Source organism: Pyrgilauda ruficollis, unplaced genomic scaffold (assembly GCF_017590135.1).
Source record: "Pyrgilauda ruficollis isolate IOZ18807 unplaced genomic scaffold, ASM1759013v1 scaffold41, whole genome shotgun sequence".
Taxonomy (NCBI): Eukaryota; Metazoa; Chordata; class Aves; order Passeriformes; family Passeridae; genus Pyrgilauda; species Pyrgilauda ruficollis.
This window is the reverse complement of record NW_024525601.1, coordinates 2,941,724-2,967,365: the sequence shown is the minus strand read 5'-3', so window position 1 is coordinate 2,967,365 and position 25,642 is coordinate 2,941,724. Positions and strand designations below refer to the sequence as shown.

The 25,642-nt window shown below is 38.8% G+C and overlaps 1 protein-coding gene across 1 annotated transcript in view; it reads right to left on the bottom strand.

The window, feature by feature from the left end:
- PIEZO2 (piezo type mechanosensitive ion channel component 2) overlaps positions 1-25,642 on the bottom strand; it is a 290,144-nt gene that overhangs the window by 14,892 nt on the left and 249,610 nt on the right. Inside the window, exons 33-43 of the mRNA XM_041477660.1 lie at positions 21,747-21,855; positions 20,033-20,101; positions 16,644-16,810; positions 14,817-14,992; positions 5,919-6,308; positions 4,312-4,570; positions 3,613-3,795; positions 2,937-3,189; positions 2,064-2,196; positions 1,499-1,646; positions 1,171-1,385 (exon numbers count right to left, since the gene is read on the bottom strand). Of these exons, the coding sequence (XP_041333594.1) occupies positions 1,171-1,385; positions 1,499-1,646; positions 2,064-2,196; positions 2,937-3,189; positions 3,613-3,795; positions 4,312-4,570; positions 5,919-6,308; positions 14,817-14,992; positions 16,644-16,810; positions 20,033-20,101; positions 21,747-21,855 (2,102 nt within the window). The remainder of the gene's footprint in view (positions 1-1,170; positions 1,386-1,498; positions 1,647-2,063; positions 2,197-2,936; positions 3,190-3,612; positions 3,796-4,311; positions 4,571-5,918; positions 6,309-14,816; positions 14,993-16,643; positions 16,811-20,032; positions 20,102-21,746; positions 21,856-25,642) is intronic.

Genomic DNA, 25,642 nt, shown 5'->3' with positions numbered 1-25,642 from the left:
TTATTCAATAGCACAGTGGATCTGCAGCAGATGCCTCATGATGGACAGCATTTGCCAGCCAGCCATAACCCAATATTTTCAATTAAATCCCACAGAAGTATTTTAATTAAGAAATTTGCAGGGGGCTCTAATCTCCCTTAGAAGGAATACAGGATGTTTCAGATGCAGATTTGATATTAACAACTTGATATAGATTTCCCAAAAGCACAAAGTCAAAATGATTTTATTTCCTAAAAATTCTCAATGTGCAGTAGATAAGAGATCCATTTGAAAAATATTTTTTTTTCCAAATTTGTGCACAATTGCTACTTCACTTTCTTTTTGAGAGGAAGTGAGACTTTTCAGTCTTCTTTTACACTATAAACCTATTTATTTTTTCCCAGGAAAATAACTTGACTGTTAATGAAGTGTAAGGTGCCCAGGTGATACACTCAATTTCCATGGACAGTCAATGGAGTGAGGGAAATTCTTCAAAACAACTTAAAGTAAGACGAGTGGAATTAGCCAAACACTAGGGAGGGAACCTTAACACCTCTGCACTGCAGACTGCAGTGGTCAGTGCCCTGAGCCATGAAATGAAAGATGTTAGATTTGGGGGTGAGCCTAGCAGGTATGTGACACAACATTTTATGCAGTGGGTGACTGCGTCCACATCACCTCCAGAGCCAAGTGGGAGGAGCACAGGAGGAGAGCTTTGCTCTTCAGAACAGACACATATTTTAGACATTCCTCAGTTTAAGGAGATTTAAATCCACAGTTCACACATTTCAGGAAAGTGCTAAGTTATAAGTTACTCTTAGGGAGACATTTTCTACTCCCTCTTCTAAAGCAGCATGCAGCAGTCTTGGGAACAGGGGATTGGATCAGAGGCCAACATTGTCTCAGCTGAAGGCTCTAATCACTCAATTACAGGCAATTTCTCTTTCACCTGCTTGCATTTTGGCCTAAACTGAGAATATTTCTGTACCTATATAACTAATTCTTCCTCAAACTTATATTGGCCACAGTTACTGCCGTGGAACTGCATTCCAACTTTCTGCTTAGAAATGAGGCAAAGAAGAAACTTGATCATGATTCCAAAGCCTAGCTATAAACATCTCCAATTTAAATACTAAGAACTCGGTAGAGCATCAGTATTCCACCCATATTGTTTCTTTTTAAGGCTTATACCTTTCTGTCACTCCAGGCAAGATAAAGAACATCCAGAAATGTATTCCGAAAACAAGGATGACCTGGAAGATGACTTTTCCCATGACAGTCTTTTTGAGGTACAGTGCTCGATCTACCACCATGGTACCAAACTGAATGAGCACCATCACCAAAAATGCCTCTGGGACCTGGTCCTCTGATAATGAAGAAGTGATATCTGCTGCAGCAGAATGTTTCTGAAAAGCAAAATATAAGTGTGGTCAAGGAAAAAGGACACTTGCATGATATTTAGCATCTACAAGACATAAATCCTGCTGAGGATTTACAGATAGATGCCTCTGTGACATACCCCAAAAGCCCAAAATCCAAACACAATGATGATGAAGTCCACTGTATCTGCGAGGAACATCAGCACATACACATCAGTCACTGCGCTGTAGTCTGGATGAATAAGATTGTAGAAAAACTGTCTGATGGGCATGTACACCTGGAGAGTCCTAAAAAAACATAGACCACAATGTGATTTAGTAGCACATAACTTGCACTGAAGAAAGTAAAGGCTGAGAATGGTATGATTAATAGTTTTAAAGATATCCAAGATCTACTCTGATAGCCTTCACAGGACTGCAGAGAGACCGGTCCTTGGTTCCGATTGCTTCTAAACCACTGTATTAGTATTTGTTCCGTAGAAATATACATAGCCAACCAAGGTCACATGGGATATTTAACTTTTTTATCAGGCAGATGCTATTTTAACAACTGCTGATTTGTCTGATGTTCAGCTGGTGGGACATCTGTGCAAAACGAACACTTGAATTAACATCAGTAGTAGCCTGCTCTGTTTAAAAAGCTGGCTTACTGCTTTACTGTTTGGAACCTCCCCCCAAACCCACACAACTCCTCATATTGCTCACTTTTTAATTGTAAAAGCCTTGGCTTTGATCATTTGTTCTCGAAACTTTTCCATGAGAAGCTCTTTTCTAGATTTTTGCTTGATGCTTAAAACACTGCTTCCCTTCTGACTGCTGTTCCGTGTACTGGTACTTCCTGGAAAAAAGGGGAGGGAAAGAGAAGTCAATTAGAAAGAAAAGTTTAAATACTAAAGTTAGAAAGTAATAAATCTGGAGACTTCCATTTCATATGACTCCCACATGTAAAAGAAGCTTTGAAATGAATTCTTTTTTCCCCCCAGTATGATAACATCTTGAGAGCATCCAGTAAAGGTTTAATCACTGGCAGATCAAAACTTGATTAATAGCTATAACAAGAGAAAGCAGACTAGTGATAACAGCAAGTATTTGATTCATCTGATTCAGTCACCTCAATTGGTATGATATATATTTAGGCTAGGGTACTCCTGCCCTTTTTACAAGATGGGACATGTAATCTGTTTCAATATAACTAATAAAAACATTTTCTTAATTCAAGTGTCTACAAATGTAGATATGAAAAATACATGTGCTTTACATTCCCTCTAGCTGGAGATTATGCTGGACCAGAATTTCTGGATCTGGGCCACACTGAGCATTCTTTTTCCAGCTTTTGGATAATGTAATTTAAAAAACATAATGAATCACAAAGTATGGCTCTCCATTTGAACTTTAGGAAGGCTTGGAGTGTGTTCAAACATGAAGATACATTGGTTCATATCCTATTTCATCACTGAGAAGCAGCAGCATTCAGTAGCCCCTGGGAGCTCCTCAGCAACCGGCCCAAGCTTTCGGTGGAATGACCCTATGGGAAATGGACATTTGTCCTTCAAATCCCAGAAATGCCATGACATTTACCTCTCTTAGATCTGTGTGAGGAGAAGCTGGACCTGTGAGAAAGCTGGGATATGCTGCTAGAACTCTTCCTCCTGATGGCAGTCTGCTGCTCAGGGAAGTGGACATGGATGGACTCCACAGACGCGGCAAGATTGACAGATTTCAAAGAGGCAGAAGAGTCTCTCCTGCCTCCTGTCAGAGAGAGCTCATCATCAGTATCCTCTTTATTACTGGAGCTGTCTCCTTTCTCATCTTCATCCCACAGTCCATGGCACTAGTAGAAAAACAAGAAGAGAACATATCAAGCCTGTATTTCTGTCACAGCATTTATCATAGGCATTGCTCAGCTCAGTTATGTGTTCACAAGGAGAAGACAAATTCAATGTGTTGGGATAACATAGAAACATTTAGGTTGCAGAATTTCTTTGAGATCACCAATTCAGCTATGAACCCAGCACTGCCAAATCCACCACTAAACCATCTCCCTCAGAGCCACATCTAAACGTCTTTTAAACATTTCCAGGGATGCTGACTCAACCACTTCCCTGGGCAGCCACTTCAAATGCTCAATAACCCTTTTCATGGAAAAATTTTTTGCTGATTACCAAATGAATGACTTCTTTATATCACAAGAGTGATTTAAAAATTAAAATTAAAAACTAAATATAAAATGAGAAACTACCTGAACCCAGATTACCTTTAAAATGGATCTGTGGAAGAATAAAGCAAGAAGCTGAACAAGATCGTAGTGCACATAACCCTCTTTCTTCTCAATGCCAATAATATTGGGTGGATGGTAAGGTTTATCTTTTGTGTAATCCACATGTTTATTCCAAGGAAAGAAGCCAAACTGGAAGAAGTATTTGATGACAATGGCCACCTGTTTGGAAACACAACACACTTGGGGTGTTTTATAAGCATGTCAGATATAATAGCCTCATGACACTAAGAGGGATAAAATACATCTACTTTGTCAGTTTTATTAGAACATAAACAAGCATACTCTTTACTACAGAGGCATAACACGTCACATTTCTCCAGTAATAAAGTCAATCAAAATTCACCAGCAGATGATACTTAGTGGTACTGAGATACCACAGGCAGTGACTTCTGTTTCTTGATTAATCATTACAAAGCAACAGTTTGCAAATGATCTGTTCTTGTGAGAACTGCTTTATATGCCAGGAATGATATTGCTCATTGCAATGAAGGAAATAGCTAACAAGATCTTTCCATACCACAAAAATTGCTGAGGACTTTAGCAAATACTTTTATTACTATGAAGGGCCAAAGGCCCAGCCCAGATCCCAGAGATCAAAACCAGCAAGGGGGCCATGCAAAGATTACAACTTCAGTTTTCTGTGTTCGACGTGGGCTTGCAAAACCAGCAGCATACCTCAGTGTAGACAATGGCTGTCATCCAGAAGCGTTTGCTTGGCCGAGGAACAGACAGCATGGCCCACAGGAATATAAGGATGGGAAGCACCAGGGTTATCATGGAGGCAGAGATCATGTGGTTAAGGATGATCACAAAATAGCACACCATTTCTGACCGGGCAACCAGCGTATTGTACAGGGCATAAATAAGGAGCAAGACTCGAGGCTGACCAACATAGAACTTCTCTGATTCCTCCAACTCATCATCATGAAACATCCTGTGAGGAGAAGCGTACCACAAATGAACTGGAACTGAACATGAATTTCACAAGAGCTGCTTTTCAAATTGCTACTATTTTTCCTTTTGAAAAGTATTAAAATCTGCTGCTCAGTCCAATGGAACAAAAAAAAAAAAAAAAAAAAAAAAAAAAAAAAAAAAAAAAAAGGGGATTTGGTATTATAACCAAATAACCTGATTCTAAGCTCAGAAAACAAGAATTTCAGAAAAAATAACTAGAAGCATTGTTCTGCTGTTTTTTAATGTACTCAGAAAGAGAATCAGCCTGGCCTAAGCACTTCTACAAACACAGCTTTCTTACAGCTGCCCAACCAACATATCTCATGCAAATCACCCAATACTGGTGTGGATTCACATCCAATTTATCAGCACAGATAGGAATGTAGAGAAAAAACAGAGGTACATCACCAGACCTATGTTTTGAATTGTCCAGGGGCACTAGATTAGAAAATAAAAAATACCCATAAGCATTAGATGTGTCCAATTTTCTGTTTATATGACTCAAATAAATATAAATGGCAGTGACTTTCATACACATGCATAATCCTCTCTGCTTTTCCTGAGAAGGGGTCCTACTGAAAAGCAAAAATTTCTACAGAAAACCAGAAAAGACACTGCATCTGACAAAGTCAGATCTATACACCCTCTCTCTCCAGGTGCAGGCAGGCTGAAAGGCAGTTCTGTGGTTTAAGATTTTGCCCCTGCTTTTGGGAAAGCCCTCTCCAACTCAGTCAGACCACAGAGCAGCTGAAGATGTGCAGTGGCACCATCCCCACCTCCATGCTGGCTGTGGTAGTGAGCGCAGTGTCTAAGGGGCAAAGAAGGGAACATCCTCTCCCTTATGAAAGCACCTAGCAAGGTGGTGTCCCTCCATAATCCTCAGCTCCCACTGGCTTAAACAAAAACTGCCAAAGGTCAGTTTCCCTTTCAGTAATCCAAAATAATTAAAGGAGAAACATTTCCCCAGATAGCCCTGGAGGAAACTCATTTGAAATCACAGCTGCCTGGAGAAGAGTAGCCCTCTCCACAAAGAATATTTAGAAAAGCCCTTGACCCCAAGAAAATTGCAGCACAGAAATTCAATGCTAATCAGAATGATTAAATATGGCATCTAGGAAAAAAGCAGAGATTCCTTCCAAGATGATTTTGAGTCATTTTAGAAATCTCTAATTAGAACAACTGCACAGGAAATGAGCTTCTTTCCTCAAACCAAACTTAGCACAAGATCTGTATCAGAAATTGTAGGCTAGTTCTGAAACAAAACACCTATGTAATAACAAAATTTTACACACAGTGATCAATGATTTTTCCTGGTCGAGGATTCTTACTTGTTCAGGAGCAGCTCACTAGCTGTTAGCTCGTGTGTCAGTGGGGGCAGAATCCTGTCCAGTTTGTCCGTCCGACTGTCATCTGGGCTCACCATCATGAGGCTCTTCCCAGCTGAGTCATCTGGGGAGCCAAAGGGAAGGTGTTCAAAGCTGACAGCTTTGCTATAGGAAGGTGGAGCTTCTGCATTGCTGTCCACTGTGGAGTACAATGGCACATCGGTATCAGGAGTATAGGCAGCTCCTTCGGAATCCAGGCTATAATCTTCCACTTCCTCTTCCTCCAGCCTTGATGCAGAATGAGTTCCTTCTTCCTCATGCTCCCCTTCTACCTCCTCAATGGTTTCTGTGGTCCCCTGACGGGAATAGAGCATGGTGACCTGTGTGGGTTCACTGTTGGAGATGGATGAAGAGAGTCAGCCGAGCTTTTCAAGACTCATGATCAAGAAAAGTTTGTTAATTGTACCTTTATGCAGAGAGCTGAGCAAACTCATTGCATTCCCAGGCCTTCAAAGTTCGTATGATCTGGCAGAAAAGACATCATCCTGATCTCCTCTTACTCAGATGGAACATCTGGGTCCATCTGTTCCCTAAGTGACATCCCACTGGACTGACAGTGATTCACCATCTTTCAGCAACAGTAAGGGGCAAATTAATATTATCAACAAGAGAAACTACACTACTTTTCTGAAAGTAGTTCAAACACTTCTGAACAGAGTCAACACTTGCTATTACATCTATTTAAGACATGCTCCATGGTGAAGGATAGGCAGCCATGGGATTCCTTCTAAACACAGTGCTTTTAACAACCCCAGTTGTACACAACTGGAACATGAACTGAACACACACATATCAACTCTGATTCAAATAAAAGAAGATGTAACTTGCTAGCATGAAGAAATACAAACCAAATTACAAAACTGTTCCAGTAACACGGTATCTTGCTTACCTTTGGATTGCCCTATGTTCTTCAATACAGTCTTCCCTTTTACTTTATCTGCCTGCTTTACTTCTGTATGTACCAGTTTCTGGATTCAGGTCTCTGATGCACTCTGATCAGTTCTTTGCTTGATTCACCTTCCTTACTCTTGGCTTGGCATAGACTCATAGAATGGTTTGGGTATGAAAGTACCTTAGAGATCATCTAGCTCCAGCTCCCCTGTCATGGGCAGGGACACCCACTAGACCAGGTTGCTCAGAACTCCATCCAACCTAATCTTGAACAGGGATGCAACATCCATAATTTATCTGAGCAACCTGTTCTAGTGTCTCACCGCCCTCTGAATGAATAATTTCTTCCTAATATCTATCTACCTATCTATTTCTTCCTAAAATCTATCTCACAATTTCTTCCTAATAACTTCCTAATATCTAATCTAAACTTGCCCTCTTTTAATGTAAAGCCATTTCCCCTTGCCCTATCACTCCATATCCTGTAAAAAGTCCCTCTCCCGCTCTCTTGTAGCCATCCTTTAAATACTGGAAGTTCACTCAGTGGTTTCCCTGGAATCTTTTCTTCTCCAGCATGAACAACTCTCTTAACCTGTCTGCATGGGAGGGGTGCTCCATCCCTCTGATTACATTTGTGGCCCTCCCTCTCAAGTATTTTTCTACCTCTCCCCTCTCTCTCTTTTTAGTCTCATTCCACTCTTTCTCCACAGGTTAGACAACAGGCACCAATTCAGTGTCTTTGTTGGCTGCATACTCCTATATCTCAATAGAGACAAAACAAGACTTCACATAGCTCCTATGAAATTAATGGGGCCATAGTTTAACATAAACTATAATCTTTTAGAGAAAACTGGTATTAGCAAAGCCATCTGGCACTACCATCTTCTGCCAAAAGTAAAAATTAAGTTTCCTTTATTTTTTTTTTCTTTTACACTGCTTCCAAACTTATTGTCGCTATGTTAGCTCATGTTATTTATAGCAGAGTTTTAATTAGACCATGTAACACTTATGATGATGTGTGTTTGGATGATTCACAGTAGCACTCATACTGGTTAAAATGTACAAATTCAGAGAATCCCACAATTTCAAAACTGATTGACTCAAAAATTTGTCAAACACTTTCAAAACTGAAAAACAATGATGCAAAATTACACACAAAATTTCAGATTTATAATATTTATTAAATTATTGAAACACTGCTTCCCAGTGTCATGTAAATCCCTGGATTTTACCTGCTAAAAAGTGAACAAACAGTTCTGAACAGTTCATTCTCTTGCACTGGATATTAATATTATTTGCTTTTTTGTCATAGCTATTTTGCCTTTCTTTATTCCAATACCTTACTGTAAATCAATGGTGAAGTAATCAAAACATATTTCAAAATCTTTCCTGTATGGAGAAAAATAAATATTGAAAAAATGGCACAATGGAGTTTTAGTTTCTGAAATTACACATCTCAGTCCATATTTAGGATAGCTGATTAGCTGAGAAACTTAACTTCCAGCTTCCAATTTAACAACAAGCACTGACTCAGTAACTCTGAAAATAAGACACTTTTTTAGCTGAATAAATACAGACCTTAGCCTGTTTTTATACACCCAATGTAATGTGGAACAACGTTAAAAAAATACATGAATTGAGGATGAAAAAATCCCCCAAAAAACAGAACAAGAAGTGAAACAGCAAATGAATCCTGGATTATGACCCTGACTTCAAACCTCAGAACCGTGCCACGACACAGGAGGGAGCAAAGCTTCCTGTAACCACGCACACCACGTGTCTGCGAGCACAGACCCGTGTACACTGCAGTCAGAATAATGGTATGGGTAAAGGAGTGAACAAAGCATGCATGAGTTAAGCACCTTGACACTATACTGCCACTGTCAGCTGATGAGGAGGACATATCCATGCTCTGCATTTTACGAAGCCTAGGTCGAGCGCGCTCACTTGTTTTAGGAACAGAGTCTGGTCCATCTAAATCATCAAGGGTTGACTGCCTTGAGAACAGCATGGTTGCTTCAGTGTAGCAGCTACAGCAGCGCAAACAGTTACAGAGACAGTGTTAAATACAAATGGTATTACGGTACACGTGGTTCAGTAAACAAATATGCTCGCCATGCAGCTAAACACCGACACAGAGAAAAAAATGTTCAGAGAGAAGATAAGGATTTGTTTAGAGTCACCACAGAAAGGCATTTCTATGCACAGGTTAGTCACAGTCAATTTCATATAGGGGCTATAGAAGGCCATCTATTCACTATTCAAGCAGATATGGAAACAACATAGTGCTCTACATACTTTCCAGGGGAACAGACTTACATATGTGAGCAGGTTTTATTTTGTTTGTTTACCCCTGAAATTTCCAGATTCCACAAGGATGTTTTGGGAAGGGACCTCCTCTGTACAAATTCTGTTTTATTATTGATATCCTGTGCTGAACATTTTTACACAGGTACAAGCCAATTTCCTAAAAGAGCCCTTAAAACTGAGTAAGCTCATACTCCACAAATAGAAAAATAGCTGTCAGACATTGGCTAATCCTCTTTCCAAACCAAAGAGCCAAATCGGATATGCTACTCAGTCAGTAAATGTATGTCAAATATAACCTGCTCTGCATGGGATGGCTTTTATTTGGATATTTACTAGGAAGCCCTGATGATTCTTTCCAGGAGATTTCATTTATTTCAATCACAGCTTGTAAGTATTTCAAAATTGGTAACATGTGCATCTTGAAATAAAGAACAGATATAATAAACCCTTATCTCCTTTCACTTATCAAATACAACAGGACACCAGAGACATACACAATACATTGAGCATTCATGTGTAACTGGAGAAAAGAAGAACTGGATGAGTTATGAGAAAGAAAGTATGTAATTAAATACAAGCATTTAACAGAGCAACAGGAAAGAAGCAAATACATTAATGACATATGGTAGGTAAAAAGATTATTTCTCCTGTAAAAATCTTTGACAAACACGGATGTTGATGAAAAGAGTTGAGTGGTCTGATGTTTTAACACATGCAGTGAGCTGCCTGAGTCTCTCAGATAGAATGAAAGAAGAAAAGACCCCAAAATTCAGGATTTACACTCTACTTTTCTTCTTTTGACTCCATTTGTATTACACCTGGACTGTGGCAGCAGGGGATTTGCTTCCTTGGCAGGCATGATGTTTATCCAGGGACACAGAGAATTGGGAAAGAGGTCAGAAAGGAAGGGCAACAGCGTTTTCTAGTTCCTTTGGTCTTGCTAGCTTGAAGTGAGGAAAAAAATCTGGTGGCATGAAGTTACAGTCTGCAACTACTGACTTTAAAAAATGGGAAGGAAAAAGCAAAAAATATGTGGAGAGAAGAAGCAGTTATTCTTAGGCCTACCCTCACTGATGATCTTTTTTGACAGAATGGCTTTTTTGACTGAGGCTAAAAGCATACCTTGGCCTGTGAACAGAAGAAAAGAATCACCAAGATACCAAAGGTATTGTGAAATATTTTCCTTAAGAACTGCCTCAATGGCAGGGGCACCTCTGTCCCGCCGGTTCACTTGGCCAAAACCCCTTACAAGTCACTTCATTATTTCTGTGTGTGCACAAAGGCACACAAGACCCTCCAGACAAAACCTGGAGGGCTGCCTGCATGGTGCACGGTTTATGCCAGGGGACCAGGGGGTCTGCCCTGGAGGTGTGATTCAGCACCTTAGGAGCTCAGCTGAAGCTTGGTGTTACTAACCTGAGGGGCTCTGGAGGGAGGAGGTTTCCCTCTGCACATACAAACATGGGATACAGCCAGGCTGTTGTTCTATCTGTGAGGCTTTGGTGCTAAAATATGGGCAGATGGCAGAAAGTACACAATACAGTTTTGCAGGTGACCTTTCTGTCTTTGTGCTACGATGTTTTATGCACGTGTCATTTTAGATCTCAAGGACTGAGTTTATTCTTTTGAAGGGCAACACCTAATGATAAGGTGTTGAAGGATTTTAAATGCAGACATAGTTCAAGAGGAACTGTCCAAGGGACTTAAGGAGAGCAGCTCTTTATGTTCATATGCCCACTCAGATATTTTCAATGGAAGAAACATATGCCAGCTGCCCTCCCAAACATGCCAGCTCTAACCTCATTCCCAGAAAAATCAAAGGAAAAGCATCTATTAATCAAAACAGATAAAAACATTTGTCCAGATGAGGGCCTGCAACATTTGGTTTAAAGCTGTTTTAAAAGAAGAATAAATCATCAGAGTAATTACTAACTGAGCAGCTGCACTGTATCCTCGAATATCAGGAGATGTGTGTGAGTTGTCACCTGTAGCACAGCCTGTGTATACCTTCTGCCCTTTAGGAGCATGCTTCCAAACGTGGAGGAAATGAGAACACCAACAAAGTGGAGAGATTCACCTGAGCAAAGCTGATGTTGATACAAGTCATTGCTTATCACATAAATTTGATCCAAGCACATCTTCCTAAGTGATTTTTCGAATTTGTGTTGGAGGCTTTGAAAGCATTAGCTTCTTAAAATCATTCAGTGACTGCATATTTTAAATTGAATGCTCATTAAAAGTCCCAAGTTCAAACGTTTTATATGAAGTTGATCAGATACCCATTTTAAATAGGGATACATATATAGCAGAGATGTTTTTATTCTCAGTGAGTAGGAAATTTTTAAGCTTATTACTTCCTTTTTGTTAAACAAATTTGCCCTTCACAAAGAGTTTTTCTGCTTAGTGAGTGGGTGAATTACATTTTTTCCTGTTTTTTCTCTGTTCATGGGCTAATTACTGACTGGCATAATCTGTTTGTTGTCTGTATTACTACATTCTCCATGTCTCCAAGAAAAAATCCCAATCAATCCCTAACAATCACAGGCCTAAGTTGGACTTTGATCCAGCCCAAACAGGGATTCTCCTTCTACTCCTTCTAGAGGCAAAATTACTTCTCCAGTACCCCCTGCCTCAAGCCCTGTTCTCCCTTCTAATGAGGGAAGCACAGATAAAAGGTGGTGCTTTTAAACACCCTGACAGGGATTGCCTCCTTCAGCTCCTATAAAAGTCTACACAAAGGTAGAGTGAGGAACTGAAGATGTTATTTGTCATTGACAAAAATTAATACAAACTGAACTGGATTTGAAACCTTAGATAACCTGAAATCTGACTTAGGACCTGTGTGTTGCTGCTGTTACATAATGGTAGGCAAAGCCCCAGAAAGGCAGCCAACTAGTTTTAGTAAGTTCCCTATCATCTTACTGAAATTCACAGTTGTTTTAACCTAAAAAACAGGTCATCAGTCAAGTGGAAACAAACTGCAGTAAATGCTCTGCCATGCTAGATCCCAATCCCTTCTGGTGGTGTTCCTCAAAGAGCTTGGTAAAGGAGCAGTGTCAGTCCCTTCTCCTGGCCCATATGAACTTTGTTCTTTGCCTGTAGGATACCCGAGAGTATTTATATAAAAGAGAAACCAAACAGATGCCCTATCGATACCTCCTAGCTCCTACTGAGTAGAGAAATGACTGAGAATAAACGACAGCCCTACTAAAAGAAAAAAAAAAAAAAAACCACAAAGGACACTCTACATAAGTCCTTTCATGGCTTTATCCAGGCTAAGAAAAACATCCCTCAATTAGACTTATGAGAGTCAGCCCTGAACTTTATGAGAAATTTACAATTCCTGCAGCTGATCAGGAGGGTTTTCCTCTTTGGCTATCCAGTGTTTACCTGAGCACTGAGGACTATGTCTTATTATAATGGAATAGCTTCTGTGCTTCAGCATTCCTGTGTGTTTACAGACTTGTTCACCTTACTCAGGAACCTAATGTCTGCTACAGAATTTTGTCACTACAGAATTTTTAGTAGTTCAACCAAAGGATAACCAGAACATAAACACTCTTCCCCTTCCCAGAAGTTTTCCATTGCAATCTGAGATCCACAATCACAGGGATGCTTTAGATTTAATTAGCCATTTCTATGTTTACTGGAAATCATTACTTTAATATACAAACTGCCACATGCTCTTGTTTGGGCAATTAAAACATCAATCAATAAACTCATAAGAAGTTTAAAACATTTCACCTTTCTGAAAAACAATATAGGCACTTCTATAATCACTTGAAGAGATATGCAAGAGTGCCCCAACAGACAGATGGCATTATCATGCAATCAGCAGACTCATTATTACTTCCTCTATTATTATAGCAGATGTCCACAATTCGTAATACTCAGTGCAAGAATATTTGATTGTTCATTACCAGAAAGAGAATTTGAGATTAGAGAAATCAGTCATAACTCTGCCTTTTGCTATTCCTTTGTTTATAGACCCTGTGACATCTTCAAAGGAAATGGAGATGACAGAAACCCATGTGAAAGATTTAACATTCTCTGTTGCAAAGCATCACCATAGAATCACTGAATTCTCTGAGTTTGAAAAGAGATTTTAAATATGCAAATGGATGATGATTCTAAAAAAAAAAAACCCAAAAAACCAAAACAAAGCACAAATTGAACTCAACATTGGATACCATCTCATTGAAGAGACAGAATCTCTACATTAAAGACCAGATTTGTTCTTCTTTTTTCTGGTTAATTTTGGAATTGGCTTCCTTTTGTTTATGGTTAAAGTTCCTGTTAATGATTGCATAGTAATTACAACTTATATCTATAGGAAACAGGGTGACCAAAAACTATTTAAGGAAAGTAGGACTTCATTCATTCTTTAGGTGAGACTGAACTTTGTGGAGTTGAAATTTGCCCAGCAGATATCCAAGTGGATCCAAGACAGCTGGCAACAGATTTTGACTTTACATTTTTCTCACATCATCTGGCTCCTGTAAAACTTTGAGACAAAACAGAAAGGTGTTGCTCAGTTGGGCAACAAGCCACTGAGAAAGATTTGCTCAGATTTGTTGTTTTTACTGGAGTGAACCTCTCAAAGGCCAGTGCTCACTGAAGAGCAATTTGTGGATATTTTGTTGAAGCATAATACTCACAGCTGCTCTTCTACCTTTGCTTTTCAATACTATCAGAAAGGAAGACAACCCCTCATTATTTTCAGTCTGCTGACATCTACCCATATGTCATTAGTAAAAGCTATGCTTAATTTACTGTACACAGAAGTTTCTGAGTTTGCTGGGAGTATCAAACACAATATGATACTGCCACAGCTCACAGAAGGCCAGGGAGTATGAAACAGCTGGATTTCCAAAGCCCTCCTTGCTCCCCCTCACATGATACAAACTCTGCAGTATTTTAGAAGGCAAGAACTCCAGGGACATGGTGGGAACAGACTGCCTCTGTAAGAGAGGGAAGTGAATGTGTGTGCCTCTGTGTGCATGGAGCAGCAGGAGCAGGCAGTAATTTTGGCGAGGGACTTGGCGGCATCCGTTTTCAGAAAAGAATGAGGAAGGTGGTTTTCCTGAACTAGTTTGGGTATTTGATTAACAAACATGTAGCTCTGCTGGACTGTAATCCATGGCAGTTGGGAAACCAGGCTCTTCAGATGGTTTTTGCCCTGTGGGCATGAGAGGGGATTTTGTTCTTTCAAATGCAGAATCTCTTTCAATGCAAAGCCTTTTCTGATTTGTGGACAACAGGCAACAATTTATTCTACAAAGACAAAATGTTCACCATGAATATCCCTCCCCAAATTATATGCCTGAAATCCTAATCCATTATCACAGAAGCATCCTCAGCACCTCTTAAATTCAATTTCTTTTCACAATGAATGTCAATGCCATTGACTCCTAATTCTAGGGGAAACTAAAAGCAGTGGGGTAGTCTTGCAGTGGAAAAGAAGTTAAGCCAACAAGTGAGTCCATCAATATAAAGGAAAAGTAACACTATTAAGATGGCATGGACAAATCAAAAAGAATTCTACATCGATTAGAAAGTTCATCAGTACTTAGACAATATCTAATATTACACCTACTGCATGATCCCTCTGACTTTCACAGAATAAAATTAAATCAATACCTGGAGATGCTGTCATGTGATGCTGCTGAATCTAAACTATCCATTCTTTCAGATGCTTGCAAACCAGAAGCTTGACTGGGGTTTTTATCAATTGAGTCTAGTCCTGACTCCTCAGAAAGTTTCATCATATGGTTCTGGTAATACAAATGGATGCTCTCCCGTGTTGGAACATTTCCCTGTGGAACAGAGAAGAGGTAGACATACATGGCAAGGGGGAGGTGTATTTTTGAGGAAGCAATTTCTTCTGTCATTTGGAAAGTAACAGATTAAGGACTGTGCAAACATTTTCCTAGTAAATAGCAAACTACCACCTTTGCAGAGTGTGAGTCAGTTTTTGACTTAACGTACCGTGGCCCAAAGTGTTTGGTTTTCAAGCAAAACTGGAACAACGCATTTGATGTCAGGCTATATTTAGCCACCAAAACTCTGCTGGATGGACTGCAGATCCTGCAGCATGGGAATGAGGAGTGGACTGCATCCACGGCTCAATGTGCCCTCCAGCAACCTTTGATGGATCTCTTTCAGATAGTTTTGCTGACTCTAGGAACAATTCTTAGTGGCCAGTAGCATAATTTTTAAATAGAAAAAAGCCCAAGGAACAGTTCATGTAAAAACTGATTCTAGATTTTAATTAGTGCCCCAAAATCAAAATTTATTCATGAATTATGGACACAGATGGAAATCCATGAAAAAACCACTGAAGACCTTTTCTCTTTCTCTGAAGCAAGTTCATGAAAGGATAGTTTTATTAAGTGTCAGACCAGATCTGGGCACACAATCAAGTCTTTCTGGCTGTGATACTGTAATCAGAATTTTAAAGGTGTATCATAAGAGCAAAACTGAGAATTCTCTGTTCCTAGGCAGAAACATATCCAACTCACAAATCATTCCACTAGTGATTCTATGGTAATTTTTCTAAATCACAATGAAGCCTTATGCGAGGACTTTCTCTATGTAACGTAATAAAAGTAGTCTAAAATATTGCCTGTACTTCCTTTACTAATTTTAATAGTTTCTAGTACTTCAACTCTGATCCTTTACAATGTCCCAAAACTACAAGGCTCAAAATACTCAAAATCTGATGTTTTGTGGAAAAAAAATCTTAAGAACAATATCTGACACTCAGGTATTCAATTAGGTATGTTTGTGTACAAGCTGTGATGCTTCTTCAGTGGTAAATGTTGGTGCCATTATGACATCCTGAGTCTGAAATGATGGCACAAGTTACATTCTAGCTCTACTGAAGACCTGACATAAAGAATGAGAGTTGTATCATCTGTTGCATTTTGGAGATCTAAATACATTTCTAGTTACACTAACAACAATAATCTCTGCTAATAACGGGTTTTGCTAATATACAGCTAGCTTGTGAAAGATCACATAGCTCCATTCTCACTGAATAAATGTATGTCTGTGTGTTGTCAGCCACTTCCAGTGCAAGTTGATCTATGAGAAGAGTGAAATATGCAGACTGAGGTAGTTTTTGAGCTGTTTAAAATGCCAGCCATTTCTGACCTTCTTGAATCTATTCTGTCCCTTCAGAACCACACTATACTACAGAAGTGTTTCAGCCAAAACCTTACATCAACCTCTCAAAGAATTATTTTTCCCTTCATTTGTTTTGTGTCCAGGTAATAAATCAAATAATTTATTCTTTAAGGATTTATAAACCACCAAGCAGCAAAAAAAAGTCCAGACTTCTTTTAAAATGCATGTGTATGTGAGATTTTCATAATTTTCCTCCTCACTGTGATCTGAAAAGGCAGCCTTTCATTTTTCACCAAGCTGGAAATGGTATTAGCAGACAAAAAAGACTGAAGGCATTACCTTCTTAATCTCCCTGGTGAGCATACAGCGCTCAATCCTGAGCACGGTGGAGATATCGATGTGTTCTCTGGAGATGGAGTTAAGCCAAGCTGTGAAACTGTCCAGCGTTGCCAGGAAAAGGACCCAAGTAAACTTCAAGATATTAAATATCCTCTTGATGATGTTATCTAAGGGAGAGCATAAGCAACAGGGAATTAATGAACACAAGTATCTTTTATTGTACTTTTGTCTGGAGTTAGATTAATTTTTCTTTTATTGTCTAATAATGGTAATCCAGGCTGTGAACCCTTGTCATACTAAGGAATCTTTGAAGATGGCTGGAGGCCTTTTGGCTGTCTGGATCATTTTCCTGACTGTATGCCTAGGCTTATCATCTGGAATCCCTATTCCACCCTGTAAGTCCTTTGTCCTGCAACTGTTAGTCAAATAAACAGTTCTTGATTTTAGAGGGACACTGTATGCACAGGTTTGTGAAATGAAACCCAAGGATTTGGGCATCTCCTGAGAGTATTAAACATCCCTAGGTCCTGTGATCGGAACAAGTGCTCAGTGTGTTGAGCTGAACCTCTTCAGTGTCTAATTGCTTGTGAGTGTTTCTCTCGCACAAACTTTACCTTTTGTGCTTGAACCTTGCTAAGCTGAATTTTAACATCTAAACTGCCTAAGCAGTCTTTGAATCTGACCTTATATCACTTCAAATCACACTTCTCTGTATTTACTGCTTTCAAAGCCTCTATTTATCTAAATAGGCTGCACTGTGCCATCAATGACCTCAGACCAACAAGCACAAATAGGACAAAAAATAATTTATAAAACTTTATTCTTGCACCATTTTGGCAAAACAGTACACTTTACCATGAATAAGGCTTATGGGCGTATACCAGCAATAGTAGCTTTATTTCGCTCAACACATCTGTCTTAAGTTAATTTCTCATTTCAGTAGCTCATTTGGCAATAATAATGGTATTTCTCAGCCAAAAAGCAGCACTTTCACCTTATTTTTTATCCACTCACAAACATGAACACCACACTGGAGTTCTCATATAATATTGCAAGTGTTCAAGGCCAGGCTGGATGGGGCTCTGAGCAATCTGGTCTAACAGAAGGTGTCCCTGCCCATGGCAGGGGGGTTGGAACCAGATGATCTTTAAGATCCCTTCCAACACAAGCCAGTCTATGATTCCATGAATCTATGAAATACTAAAAAAAATATTTTCAATAGCCAGTGCCAGAGCTAGTTGTCCCTGCTAGGTTCCAAAGCCCAGAGCACTGGGTGTAAAGACAAATTTTCGATTAAGCAGCCTAAGAAATAGTAGAAAACTGTCAATAATCTTCCATGCATGATGCTATCAACAACACCACTTCTTAGCTGTACCACAAGATGGCACGCAAAACTCTGCAGAATGAGTGCACAGCTCCTTACAAAGACTGCAAAAGGAAGGCTATAATAAAGTAAAAGATTTCCCTGGACAGGCTGAGTTGTTGCATGCACATTTATGTGGAGAGAAACTATGGGAAGAATTCATTAGTGGTACTTTCCTGCAAAGTGGGTGCTGAAGTAGCACTATGTCCCATTTACTTGAGCAATGCCACGGAGCTGGTCTGCTAGCACTGAGCAAAAGAGCATTTAGCACTCTCCACTTGGTCATATAATTTCAATAATATTATGCCCTTTTTTCCTCAGGCCTTTTCTATGTCATTTAGAATTGGAGATATTTTTATGATCTATCCACTTAAATTTTATTCGTTCAATGTGCAGGTCTTGAAGTTGAGGAAATCCTGCCATTAAAAACTAAATGTAAAGCTGTTTCTACTTCAAGGACCATCCATCACCTTTGAATTCCAGAAAATATTATGAGTAGGTGAAAAGAGAACACCACACATACACAAAAATATATAGCATATATTATTTTTTAACACACACTCTTCCTCTCCAATATGGAACTTCTGCTATTGACTTCAGGAGAAGTCACTGCTTTCAGGTTAATTTTTTTTTTCTTTTATTGACCACCACAGGCCTGGTATAATCCCACCATGGTGCCAAATACTTGCAGTCTAATCCGAAAGGTCATTTTCTCCCTGGGATGGAGGTGTTTTAGCATACAATTTTAATGACACTGTAGCTGTTCTGGCACCTTTGCTGTTCTTCAAATTTTTTAAAAAATAATTTTTTGGGGATCAACTGTATCTAAACATCTTCAAAAAGAGAAAGAAATACATACTTTGTGCAGAGAAAGCTTCTCTCTGCCTGAGAGTGTCAGATGGGATTCAATCTAAGGTTACTAATGATACCAATGATTTATTACCAATTACTGGCTAATTTTTCTGTCATTTTCTTTAACAAATTTTACCTAGGAACAGCCGAAGTATTTAAACAAAAATATAAAGCACTTTAAATTTATTATTTCCAATATAAATTAATTATAAACCTCCATCTTTTCCCCCTAACTCCTGTGTAGCACCAACACTACATCCCTAGAGATGCATTGTGTGATTTACCTCAGTGTTTTAAGACAGATAACTGCATTGCCAGTAAGTAACAAATAAAAAATCCACCAACCTCCCTCTCCTCCCCATTCTCATAGCAGTGCAGCTCGTTTATTTGAGACCACTGCTCTTGTGAGATAGAAATCATACCTCCCACATCCTTTCAGCCTCTTCCCTCTGTTAGTCACTCAGGGACACAATTTGAACTGGAAGTGTGAGAAACAATTTTATATAGAGAAGAAAAGTAGCTTTTGATGATTAAGACTCACTGAAGGTAAGATGAAGATTTACTTAAGAGTAGAGTCTGTTTTCTTCTTTTACTCCAGTTAGGGGCAAGGAGCCAAGGTTGGATTTATGATCTATTAAATTTCTTTGTAGTAAAAATTGAATGTAGGCAAGATCCTGAAAACTGCTGGCATTTCTTCTGCTATACAGAACTGCCCTAAGTCTGATTTTGAATGAGAACATGTAAGATCAGGAACATGTCGTGTTTTTAGAGGTGATTGCTGTGCCTTGTTGAATGGATAAGTACCAAGAAAAGCATTATACTAACCTTGCTAAAACACACTCAAAATCAATGGAGATTTTAATGCAGGGCTGTGTGCAGTCAGCTCTAGAATCTTAGCTTAAGTTGTTCTGTAAGTAAAATACACAGCAGCGATCAAGTCTGAGTTGGCAGGTGTATTTGCTAAAGTATTTAGAGAGTGAGTGCAGTAGCTAATAATCCAGAATGAGAAGTTCATATGCTCAAGGCTTGTAAATCTTGCAATAGAAAATGTGATAGTAGTTGGGAAGCTCATACTGCATCACTCAGAGTGGATCACTGCAATGCTGTCTCTGTGACAGGCCACTGCTCACAACTGTATTGTGACAGCAGAGAAACCCTTGTTTTGCCTTTATACCTGGTCCATCAGATTTCTTCTTGACAGGTTCCTCCTCGCTGTCCTCACAGTCTGCATCATTGCCACCTCCTGCAAGCAAGGAGCAAACCAGTGAGTGTGACACCTACAGAAGTGCTGCTGTAAATGCCATTCAAGCTAGAGAATGCTACAGGTACTAAGCAGTAGGTACTGGTTCCTCACCTACCACCATAACAGAAAGAAATTTCCATTTCCAAAGCATTCAAGTGAAGGGACAGCCCTGTCGGTGAAGGTGTTCATGGACGACCATCCCTCTCTTGTAATTTGCAGTAGTTTCTTACTAGATAGGCTGCTGAGTGAGATCATGTGGTGGTGTAAACCCAAATATTTTCTCAGTCACTCCTCAGCCACACTCAGCAGTCTCACCTTCTGCTCACTCACACTTGAGCTCATTTATTCATCTCCTGCAAAGGACAATCTGAGCAGTGCTCTGATCTTTTCCTGCCTCTGGCCCACCAAACCTGAGGGAATTGAATGGGACCTTCAGGCTGACATGAAGCAGCAGGGTTGTTTTGACACACCACATGTATTTATGGAGGCCTGCAGCCGAAGAGTATTGGGGAATCACAGGCAGAAATGAAGGACAAACAAGTGATCCTCCTTCTATCTAATGCCCAATAACTGCAGCTACATTTTCAGTGGCAGAAGCTCAATTATAAAGTTCCTTCTTTCTGACAGGTAAAGATGCCACACAGAGCAAATGCCCAACTGATTAAACCTGTATGGGTTCCTCTTTTCCCCATCCATACTGACCAGAAAAGCTTTTGAATTTCTGTTTTCTAGCTTAAAAATTGAGAAAAATATCAAGATATATAAACCACTTATAAACTGGTATTTTCTTCAGGGGCATGAGTGATTTTACACTGCCAGTAAAACCAAATCAACATTTGTATGTTTTCCTTTTGCTATCTACTGAATTTATAGGTTTGTGGATATTTGGGTTCCTTAGTAACTGCAACATGGAAAGTGAAAAACATTTCTTTATATTCTTCTTCATGTGTCAACCCAAGCTTCTTTAGGGAACAATGGAGGCAATGTGGCCAAAATAAATAATATGTGGCTATTTAACCAAAGTTTTTTTACAGGTCCACGTGAACTACAGGCATTTGGGAACTCCCTCATGAAATAGTTCTTCAACACCTTTCCCTGGGAATGCACATGACTTGACCATCGAGAAGAGTGACTTTGATGAACTCTAGCCTGGACAGAAAGAAAAAACTTTTTAGGACATGAGGGAGTGAAAGGGGAATGTCCTTGCTCTGCCAAACACCTGTAATTTACACTCCTATATCCTGGAGATATGCTGTTAAGTACTAGGTTATTTGCTTTATGAAATTACATCTTTACAATTTACTATTGCAAGTACTCCCACAAATGCTTTCACATAGCTTATGTTTTCTGCAATGTGTTGAATCTTCCTACTCACCAAAAGTTCTGGGCATTTCTTGCAACTCCATGGAAAATACATATATTCCATCTTCCCCTTTACCTCCTCAAAGAGTGCCATGCAGAACAGAAGAACATGGCTATGGCTGACCTTGCCATGGGTTGGTGCAGGAAAATAACACCAGCCAATTTTTTCAGCTCCTAGCCAGCACTGAGAGCACTTCTCCTCTAAACCTCATCTGCCTTTCTCTACCAGGAACAACAGACAACAGTTAATATTGGATTTTTTAAAATGGAAAAGGTTACCTACCATCCCCAGATCCTTTTCGCCTTCTCTTCTCTTTCCCAAAACTTTTCTTCTCTTTGCGCCTCTGTCGTAGGGCTGTTTTAGGGTCAGTTATCCAGGCTTGATAAACAAACTGGAAGGAAAAAACCTCATTTATATCAAGGTTCCTCATGTTCTGAGAGTAAGCCATAGAATAAGGCACAAGCAGGACTATATCATTTGAGTAAATGCATTCAGACCTGTGGGGGCAAGGAAATATTTTTTTATCCCAAATCAAACACTTTGCCCGCAGATCTGCTGAGTTTTCATATGCTATTTTTGTAGGTGTAAAGCCAAATGTGAAAATACTTGTGGGTGACCCATGTTGCATTAGAACCCACAAAAATTTATGCTCTGAATTTTGGGAATTAATACCGTTTTGTGCATATGGGCTACCTTGTCTGAATCTTTCAATTCTGTATTTCTACTTTATCACATTACAGGCAAGATGCAGAGCAAAGAAAACTTTTAGAGAAAGTGCTGCAATTCACTAATTAAAACATCAAAAGATGTAGAGATATCCCTGTACAGGTAACTGTATTTTTCACAGCATAGGTATTTTTCCCCCTCTGTATGGAGGGAAACAGTGGAATGTTCATAGATTTGTTATCCATACACGGTCCCAAAACTGGTGCTCAGGAGTTCCTCAGATTGCTTCCTGATTTTAACAATGTTGTTTCAGATAAGTCACTTATGAATCCTTCTGCTACTGTTTTTCCAGTTGTAAATTGAAGACAGTAATACTTACCTATTTATCCAAGGTATTTTATGGGACAACATCCTGCCCACAGCACTCACTCAGATCAACAGTCTGTCGACCTGTATGACTGCATGAAGCATTGGGATTGGCCCAAAATACTTATAAATTATATAGCAGTGTGGGCAAAAAAAAAACCCAAAAAAGTTTAAAAAGTTACTAAAAAGTAACTTTTTCAATAGCTCTGCTTAAGCTTGAAAGAAGGTTACAGAAAAACATGAACAAAACTCGTATCTTTTATCCCTATGTGACATAAAATATATGTCAATAACAGAAATTAAAGTAATTTTATCTTCTCTACAGCTCTTTAGGGAAAAAGGTGTTCTTTGGCTCATTTAATGGTTTCCATTGAAAAATGGTAATTATCTTCAGTTGTCTTCTAAGCAACACAGGCCACTGGCAGAGACAGAGCAGGGAAGCACACAGATGCAGGCAAGAAGGTGAAAAAGCACAGTAACAAAACAGCTCTATCTAACTAATTCACAGCACAAACATGCAGATGATGACAACAACACACATACATCTCAGTGAAGCTGGAACTGCCCCTTATAGGACAGAATGGTAAAATTTCTATTTGATTTCTTTATGCTTTTAGAATTTTCCTACACAAATCACTTTGGAACATTTAAAGTATTATTTTAAAACTGTTAAACTGGTGTTAAATTAATTTAAAAGGGAAAAAACCCCTTTGTTTTGTTTTTTGAATGTATACAGCTATGGAGAGGAAATTATTTTGATACTGTTGAGAAGAAGATATTCTTCCAAATCTCTCAAAATCCGTACATTTATTTTTGTATGTCTGTGTAGCTCAAAACAGCACCACAAGAGAAAATGTGTGGGATCAGAGGCCCCGATTTCCCTTTGCACCTTTAACAGGTGTTTTCTAATGAAGGTGATCTGGGGGAATGATGATCCTTGAATGAGCTAACAGTTACCATATTACTTTACTGAAGTCAGAAACTGCCAACATCTTCCATTGTCATTTAACTGTGAAAGTGTACACTAGCCACAATTATAGTGTGAATAAAGAAATTAGAGCTAAAAGGCAGACTTGGAAGGGGGTATAAAATTAGAATTAAGAAAGGGAATTTGATTTATAAGTTTAATGTAACTACTTATGCTAAACAGGGGGTATTTTAAGAGCATACTGGGTAGATATAAGTTTAGATTTCTACCACTGCACAAACTTCCAATTTAGTATCTTTTAGGCTTTGGAGCTGGCACTCTCAATCTGTAATATTCACTCCTTACAAAAGTCATGTTACATATGGAGTTGGAGTGGAATATTATACACAGTGCCCAAAGTTAGGAAATGTTAAATGTATTCAAGCAGGGCAAGAGAGAAGATGCACAAATCTTTTTTTATGATGATTAAGGCCAGAAAAGTAGAGAACTAAAAAGGGGTTTGGAACAGAATGTGTGTTTAACAAACCCTTCACCAGCTTTCTGAGATCAATTACCACCGTGTCCGTAAGAAACATGCAACTTGATGTGACCATCTTGTAAATCAGTATCAAAAGAAAATAAGAATTTAGGTCTGCATTTTCTCTCTGGGGTTATGCTTTAAAAAAGGATAAACCATTTTGCTTGTAATTTGACCACTCCAAAGTTATGAGATGCATTGCATTTACTAGGAATGAGACTTTAGCTGTCATCATTTTTCTTATTAATTCATATGAGAGGAAAAATGCAGATGAGGACAGAGGTATATATACACTATGCCAGGATCTATGGGGTGAGTCACATACTGAACATTTGCAAAATGTCAAGTACCTTTGCTGCTTTGATTAAGTACTGAAGAATAGTTTTGGGTAGTTTAATGATAGACTTTGGCAAGGCTAAAATGGCTGAAGCAAATTTTCCAATAGCTCTCTATAAAGAAGGACAAAGCAAGAGTAGTTAGTAGTAAAGCAGAAAATATTAATAAATAGGATCTCTTTAATAACTGTATCTAGAATACCAAGAACAAATTTACATTCATAAACTTCAATATGAGAAAAAGATCATTATGTTGTTCACATTAAAATTTCAATAATATGACTCTTAACTGCATGCATTCTCTAATACTTAAAATCTCCAAGTTAACATTTGAAGGGGCTACGGAACACAATTTACACTGAAAGAAAGATCATACATTCAAATAATTATTTAACAGAATCTACAACAAAGTTCACTTGGCTACTATTTTTACTAAGACCTCGTGCATGATGATGGAAGGCAAAGAAAGTATGATGACCATAGGATGAACAAACTTTTCATGAAGAAAACCAATTTTCTGTTTTATACAATTCTCTGCTTGTAAAAAGACACCCAGCATGTTTATATTGCACATACTGCAGAACAGGCCACCTATCCAGAACATCTGTTTTGAAATAATGAACATATCCTCTATCCTCAAACTAATAGTTTCAGGACTGAGATGAACAAAAATCCCAAATCCTAGCATAAATGAAATAATCTTGTTAATTTCTGACCTCAAGTACAGAACTCTTTAGTTCAGTGCTTGGCACCAGTACATCTGTACAAAATGATGCCACCAATTTTTTTATAAATCAGCAGAAACAAGAATGCAAACTTTCCTCTATACCTGTATGAAAACCAGAAAGAAAAATGACCTAGAAAGTCATGAGCCATTTCTGTGGCCCAAGGTAAGTTAAATGCAAAATATATTCAAAAAATAGTGCAATACTACAAAACAAAACTTACTTATCACATTATTTTGATCTAGATTTGTTTTGCCTTTATTAAGGTCAGATTTTTTTTCATGTCATTGCCATGCAGGCAGTTTAACCAATGTAGCCAACAGGCAATGTTAGTATATAAAACAAAGGCACATTCTATTAATGAGTTAAATAAAACATTTCTTCCTGTAATTCAGTAATGTTGTCTGGGAAGCTTTGTTTGAAGGATTTTGGCTTAGGGAATAGAAAAGCATGGAGGCAGTTTCTTGCTCTTGCTCGGGTTGAATGTTCCGCAATGCACCAATTCCGCAGTGATGTGAGGTTGCATCTGGATGGGAATACTCAGCTGGAAAAAGCTGCTTCTTTGATTAAGCTTTTGAAGCTATAGACCCAAAAAATTTCTGCAGCATTTCAAAAAAGTTCTTCCACAAGTGAGACTTTAT